General features: G+C 25.4%; 1 protein-coding gene across 6 annotated transcripts in view; it reads left to right on the top strand.

Moving 5' to 3' along the window:
• Positions 1-7619, top strand: part of LOC142321696 (oxysterol-binding protein-related protein 9) — a 365914-nt gene extending 358295 nt beyond the window's left edge. For all 6 annotated transcript variants that reach the window (XM_075359985.1, XM_075359988.1, XM_075359986.1 and 3 more), the window contains 4 exons: positions 564-783; positions 3013-3134; positions 3753-3858; positions 5494-7619. In XM_075359985.1, coding sequence (XP_075216100.1) covers positions 564-783; positions 3013-3134; positions 3753-3858; positions 5494-5592 — 547 coding nt within the window. In that variant the 3' untranslated portion in view covers positions 5593-7619. The remainder of the gene's footprint in view (positions 1-563; positions 784-3012; positions 3135-3752; positions 3859-5493) is intronic.
• Positions 7620-8141: the final 522 nt, after the last annotated feature.

Below are 8141 nucleotides of genomic sequence, written 5' to 3'. Positions count from 1 at the left end.
TTTTAAATAGATATTATTTAATTTATATGCTGTATTAAAAAAATTTTATTTAATTTTAATTAAAATTTTATTACATTATTTATAAACACATAATTTGTTTAAAAAAATAAGAATCATAATTAAACTCTCTTTTAATTGTATTCATTTCTTTATTGTGGTTTTCATAAATCATTATAGATTTTTAATGAACTGAAATAACTTGTAATTTTGATTGGTAATAATTCTCTACAATTGCAATTTCTGTATTCAGTAATTGCTGTTGAAAAAACAAACGCCAATACTGGGCATTTAAAATTCATAGAAACAAACCTAATAGCATCCAAAGCTTGTTAAGAAGTTATTGGTTGAATTTCTGGCTCAGTTTTTTCATTATTGCAGATGAGGATGCTTTCAACAATATAGCCAGATAATTTGCTGATGAGATAGAAACTTTGTCAGCAGCCTTTTGACATTCATTATTATGAAGATTCATTAATACTTAGACTTGAAGATGCTGTGACACATTAAATTGTGTGATGTATTCATTACATATGTGAATATTATGTACGTTTTTTATCTTTTAGGTCCATTTTAACAGTACCTTGGATAGAACTTGGTGGATCTGTTACAATATCATGTGAAAAAACAGGTTATAAAGCAAACATAGAATTCCTTACTAAACCATTTTATGGGGGTAAAAAGCATAGAATTACAGCAGATGTATTTGGACCTGGTGAGAAAAAACCTTTCTTATGTATTGCTGGCGAATGGAATGGCGTTATGGATGCCAGGTGGTCTGATGGGGTAAGTTGAAGTTTCTATTATTTTAATATTTTTATTTTATTTGTGATTAGTTTACAAGAAATGATTGTGGACTACCACCACCTACCTCTTGTAGATTAGAGTTTGTTATTGGTTAGTTGTTTATATGGATAACCAGTTAATTAGGTAAGGTATTAAAAAATAATATTCATGGTCATGAGAAATGAAGAAAGAAATGATAAGCTATATAGAAACGAGGTAAGTGGCCAATGTCTGCTGGTATGGTAGTGTGTCAGCTTTTCATCTGAAAATTTGTCATATTGAATCATTGTTAGACTTAGCATATGTATAGTGTAAGAGCATCTTATATAGTAATCCTACTTAAATAACTTTTTGGATTAATCTATTGACCGATGACTTATAGTAATATCCTTATAGTAAGATGTACAATCATTAATACTGCTGTAAAAATGTACTGAACTGCCAAAGTATTAATGTAAAGCAATTTTAAAATATTTCACGATAAAAATATTAAACATTATGTGCAGCAACAGTATAAGATGAAATTTCAACTTTTTTAAAAAAAAATAGTATAATTGAAAAATATGCTCCCAGAAGATTGCAATGTTCTGATAAAATGTAAAATTCAGATAATAAAGAAGTACTAAATGCAGATGATGTGAATAATGGTTGTGTAGTAGTGGGTTATTATAGATTAAAAAACGAATTAATAGGTTATTAGAAAATGATAGAAAAATTATTGAACCTATGACAAATATAATACAGAAAAAAGAAAAGGATGAAGGAGAATGTGAAGATGTGTTATACAGAACAGCAGCATAATAGAATATACCACAATTCGCTTTCTATGCAGCAAAGCCAAGCATTTTATTGGCGAACAAAAATCACAAATATTTAAAAAAATATATACAAATGAAAATTTTTTAAAATCAGTTTGATTATGTTATTAATATGTCCTAAGTATTTTTTATTCGTTAAATTAAAAAAAAAAAAAAAAAAACTAGTTAAAAAACAATTTAAATGATAACTGATTTGAGTTAGTACCTAACTATTTCCACTATTAAATATAGTAGATCCCCTACCTCCCTGTCTGGGTGTAATAACCTTATTGGTTTTTTTGGAGAGAAGTTGTAAATCTGAGCCTGTGACATAACACAGCTATTATTGCAGATCTGTCTGTAGGAAGATCCTGTATGAATTTCTGTTTAAGGTAAAATTAAATAGCAATGTTTTGATTGGGTAGTAGGATTTTGTGTTTCAGAAAAATACAGTAACATAGGCTATTGCTAAATTAAAAGAAAAATTTGCTTTTTTCTTTACTGGCAGTAAGCCTACATTTAGAATGGACATAGATTTCCAATAGAGGCTGGTTTATCAATATAAATTGTCAAAATAAGTTTAGTATCTGCCTTCTCTTTTTGTTTTGGCTATTCTATTTGAATGTGATTTTGTAAATGAAACGTCCACAGTTCTAGGTCTATTTAGTTTATTTAATGTTCTGTAAAATGATCCACCTTTTAAATTGTTAAAATCACCATTTGCTGATACAGAATGTTCACTCAATTTTACATTGCTGTTCCTGCTTTAAAATTTGAAATATTTGTCAGTGCCTTTGTTTTAATGGTTGCTTAATAGAGACATTCTAGTTGGTTGCATTCAGTAATAATCCATTCATTAGATATTTTTTATTTCTGCAATGCAGCTTTCATTACTCTTTTTCAACTGTATCAGTGTAGTATACCGCACTTCATTTAAACATTTTTATTTTTTTTTTACAATTATAGTTTAATATTGTAATAAATTTTCCAACCGTTTTCATTTATTTTTACTAACATGCTGGATTATCTTAGTTTTAAAATTGAGTTTTTCTTGATAAGTAACAGGCTTTTCTTTAATTTTTTAAGATTATTGATTAATATTAAAAACTTAAAACCACTAGACTAAAGTGCCTACAAACACGTTTTAATAACCTAGTTTTGCAGATAATTTATTTGATAGAATTATTTATGACAAATTTAAAGTAATGTAAAATAATGACAGCACATTACACAAATCGTAAGCTCTTTTAAAACTGCACTAAGTTGTATTTGATTCTAAAGAAAGAGAATTTCATGAAAAGTATGTTTTATAAAATTGTCTTTATTTTCATTACTTACTTTCATGACATGTCTTTTGAAAAAGATTTTATGAATGAATATATTGTTATTTTATTATGTTATTTAATTTTAAACATAAACCATTTTATTTCAGAGAACTGAACAGTTTATTGATGTTGACAAACTTCCAATAATGAAAAAGATTGTCCGTCCAATTGAAGAACAAAAAGATAATGAATCAAGAAGACTGTGGAAGGAAGTTACTGCAGGCCTTAAGTAAGTTTTTGGACTCTTTTTTATTATAAAATATATATTTATTCCAAACAAATATTTTCAGTTCCAGTTTTTAAATTTAGGACAAGGATTTACTACTGTTTTCAAGCTTTTGTGTAAATTAAAGACTGACAAAGAATTAATTCTGTGTATAAAAATGTATTTAATAAACAGGATTAATTCATTGTCTATACATTAATGTTTACATTATATTTAAAAGTGATGTATGATGTATAATGTATTTATGCTATATTTTAATTAGGTTAAAAAGTAACCAAAAAGGATCCTTTTCTTTAGTTTATCTTCAGTTTTTAAAAAAAGAAAGAATAATGAAATGAAATTATATGGATTAAAATATATATATATATATATATATATATATGGGTTATATAGTAAAACATCATCATTGTTAATATTATACCATTATTGCAGTTATTAAGAGCTTCAAATTCATCAACAAAATTAAAGCATAACTAGTAATTCTTTGCACACTATCTTGATATTTAAGCAAACATTTATTGATATTAAGGAGCAAACATTTTTCAGAACTTAGAACATTAATTTAATCAAGAACATGAATTTATGAATTTTTAATTGTACTATTATTTTTTCTTCTTCTAGGTTAAATAATGTTTCACTCGCTTCAAATGCAAAATGTGAAATTGAACAACGACAAAGAATAGAAGCCCAACAAAGAAAAGATTCTGGTCTTCATTGGGAAACCAAGGTATTTGAACATATTTAGCCTTTTTGATTAACATTATTTCAGCAGATAGAAAATAGATAGAAAATAGATAGATTGTAGATTGCATGTAATTATTTATTCAGTGTTTTGTTTCTATTTCTGAAGAAATGTTGTTAATATCATCATGTCTTTTCTAGTGTTGCTACCCATTTTGTTAATACATTTAATTTTATTCTGGTTGTAAAGTCAGTTTGTTAATGATACATTTTAAATTCAACTTTTTAAATTCTGTCAATCTCTATGGCAGAATGGTAGCATCTCTGCCTTTCATTAGTAGGTCCCAGGTTCAAATTTCAGCCAGGCATTTTCTTGTGCTACGTAATTTGATTTACATCATATACCACACACAAGCTTCAAGCTTATGTGGTGATTATCATCAAGTCCCCCCCAAAAAATATTATTTTCTGTACTTTTACGTTTCAATATCTCTGCAGGTTGCTCAACCCTAGATTGTAATCAGTCATATACCTCTTGTTCCATATTCAAATTCATTTAATAGTAGTTTTTTATTTACACAGTTTAATTCTTTTGCTGCATCATACACAGCACATCTTATTACAGCACATCACACAAATCTACCAGAATTTTCTCGTTTAATACTAAATTTTTATTTTTATAAATATATATTTTCTCCATTCCTACATTGATAATTTTTTCCTTTTCTATTATTTTTATGTAAAATTAAAAAAAAAAAATGTATATATTTTTTAGGCTCCAGATTTTAATAAATGTATAGGCAAAATAAAATTTTTATATTGTAAAAATGGTGTAATTTTTTTAATTTTACAGAGCTATAGAATCCAATTTCCAAAATAATAATGTATTTTTGTTTAATGTATTTTGTTTATTGATATCAGTATTATTTTTGCGTTTCAAGGATAATGTCTAAATAATTGGCATATAGGATGTATATATATATATATTTAACCTCTTATATTTAAACAGGGGTATTTTTGCTTCTTTAAACATATGTAAAATTTTCCTGTAATCATATTTTAAATTGTACAGATGCCTGCTATTTATTTGTATTACTTACACAGGACAAATTTAAAAATTGTCCTGAAGGTTTTCTTCTCGGAATGTAATAGTTTTAAATTTATGTTTAATTAGAATGTCTGTTCAGCATTGCATAAAATAAGTTTAAAACCATCCTGAATTCAAAAAAAATAGACAATAGTTACAACCTTGTATGCTTTGTAATAAAGGTGTCTTAAGTACATTCAAATTAGTTAAAAGTTTTAATTCTTTGTAAAACAGTCAAATAAGCTTTATTCACATTGTAAAAAAAAAATATATACTAAATTTATTTGGTAAAGATTATCATGTACATAGCTAACCTGAATTTAGATGTTTACTTTTTTCTCACACACACACACACACACACACACACACACACACACACAACACACACACACAACATACACAAAACACACACACACAAAACACACACACACACACACACACCACACACACACACAACACACACACAACACACACACACACACAACACACACACACACAACACACACACATACACTTTAATATATGTGTATATATAAAAACTTAAGTGTGTTAATTTTTTCTTTTTTGAACTTTTAATGTGTTTTTTCTTTACAGTTATTCCAGCCAGAAGGAAGTGAAGCCTGGTCTTATAAAAATCCATTAGCTACTAGAATAAGTTCTACAGGTGGTGGAAGCAGCTCAGTACATCGATAGTGAATCGATTAAGATGTGTCATTTGTTATTGTTGTTGTTATGTATTTGGATTTGTACCTGAGTCAGTTGTATTGTATTTTACGTGTACATTGTACATTGTTCTACATTTCATGTATGACTGCCGCCAACCTAGCAGCCAACCAACCAACCAACCAACATGTGCTTGTTTATAAATAACATAATTTTGTTATTAATTATTTATTTACAATTTTCTTGTCTTCTACTCACCCTTATTATTGAATTTTAAGTGTTCAGATTTTTTCTGAAAAATAAAATCAAAATAAATTATACGAAGAGATTACAATGGTAGGATATTTTGTTGATGATTATGATGATATAGTGATAGTAATAATGATTATTTTTATTATTATTATTACTATAATAATAATATTATACTTAATTAAATTGTATTGTATATTCATATTTTTATGATAATTTTATTTTTAAATACATATTTTAAAAAAAAATTATTACTTTTGTTTGCTTACGTAATTTTGCAGCAGCTAGTTGTCTTAAATTGTATTTTTCTATCTAACTAATATATTTTCATTTCTAGCCTATGATAAAATTTAACCCATTACTGTATAAATATTTTTGCCTAAGTCTTATTCCTGGATTGAAGTATCAAAAAATGTATTAAGTTTAAAAACATACTTTTAATGCCTTATATAGGTTTCTTTTAATCATTCTGTACAAAATGGTTCTTCTTTTACATCAGTAGTAATTATGCTCCTCCAAATGTTTTAGTAATTTTTAAAGAAACCTTACGGTTTATCTTTCAAAAAATATCTGATAATGTGTAGATGAATTTTTGTGTTAGATGTACTATTTTTTGTAAGTTAATAATTTTATGACACATTTATTTTCCCTAATTTATGTTTATGGTAAAAAAACTGCTGAGGAGTTATTAACACCATGTGGCATAGCAAAATAATGATACATTTTATTATGCATTGTTGGAAAATGCAAAATCAGCACTAGAAAATACATTTTTGAAATTCTTAATTTATTAAAATAAAAAAAAGTTACTGATACTCAGTGTTTTTTGTAAATTGAAAATTATAACCGAAATTAAGCTGTATGAACAATTAATAAAAGTTACGTATGAACACCACAATAAAATAACAAGCTGTAGAGAAAACTTAACAATTTGTATGATTGGCCTTTTGAATCTGTAGGTTCATCATCTACTATAAAATACTGTTGGTCAATGCATTACCATTGTTAGATGTAGTTTAATTTACCATCATTATTCTGACAGTTATCCATGGGTAATTAATTTAAACAGTGGTCAAATTTAATGCTAATAATGGTAAATATTAAAACAAGTTTTAGTATTTCAATAGCTACTGAAACTATCAATACTAACTGTTATTTAAATAACTTGTTCATGGTAATTATAGGTCTTACATGTAATGATTGTAATTTATTGCCTGAAATTATAACATCTTTTTATCTGACAGTGAATCCATGAGTTTAATAAAAATAGTATGTAGATTGGCAAAGTTTTATTTTAAGCTTGTTATTTTATTCTTTTTATGGGTGAATTTCATTAATTATTAATTACAGCATACTTAGGCAACATGTTAAAATTATAAATATATTTACATATTTATTTATTTGTACATGTTTGGTGGGAATGGGTTAGTATATTTTAACAAACTTCCATATAATTTAAATTATTTTTTTAAAATTAATTTTGTGTATAATAATGAATAATGTTTGTATTTTTTGGGTGTTTCACACCCTTTCTTAAGTAAACTTTGTTAAAAAATGTGTAAATTATTTTTTTTTGTTTTGTACAGATTATTTAGATTATCTTAAATTGTAATACATTGAAATAAAGAATATATCTTCATAAATACTGTGTTAGTCTATTGAATGCATGGAAAGAATGAAAATTTGTTTTTATAATGTTATAAATCACACATAATATGTAATTATTACAAATAAATGAAATGTTTACTAATGTAATTGTGTATATTGAAAAAGTTATGTGAAATTTGCCTGTTAATTCACATTGGTTACTTTATATATATTTGTATATATATATATATATATATATATATATATATATATATATATATATATATATAATATACAAAGGATTGTAAAATTATTCAAGCTAATATCAACAATGAATGGGTTATTATTAAGAGCTAATTAGATTTATTATTTTAAATTGAATAAGAGCAAAGAAATTGCAAAAAACACACCAAAACTTTTAGTTAAAGTAATATAAATGCTTTCATTTAGCAAGTAAAATCTGTATTTTAATGGAATATTAGTGAATTCAAAATATTTATATTAATAATAATAATAATATTGATATTATTGATAATAATAATAATATTAATATTATGAGTATGAATGAATGGACATTTTTATAATTTTAACACATTGGAGCCTAAAGTTTTTTTTATTTGACTTATGTCAGTCCTTGTATTTTTTATAACTAATAAATCTATTAAAAAAATTAAGTAATAAGCAGCATATCACTTAATTTTTTATTGTAAATTCATGATGCCACAGATTTATTGTATTGGATT

This window comes from Lycorma delicatula, chromosome 3 (genome assembly GCF_047948215.1).
Source record: "Lycorma delicatula isolate Av1 chromosome 3, ASM4794821v1, whole genome shotgun sequence".
Classification (NCBI taxonomy): Eukaryota; Metazoa; Arthropoda; class Insecta; order Hemiptera; family Fulgoridae; genus Lycorma; species Lycorma delicatula.
Note: the sequence above shows the minus strand (reverse complement) of the source record. Positions and strands in the feature narration are given on the sequence as shown.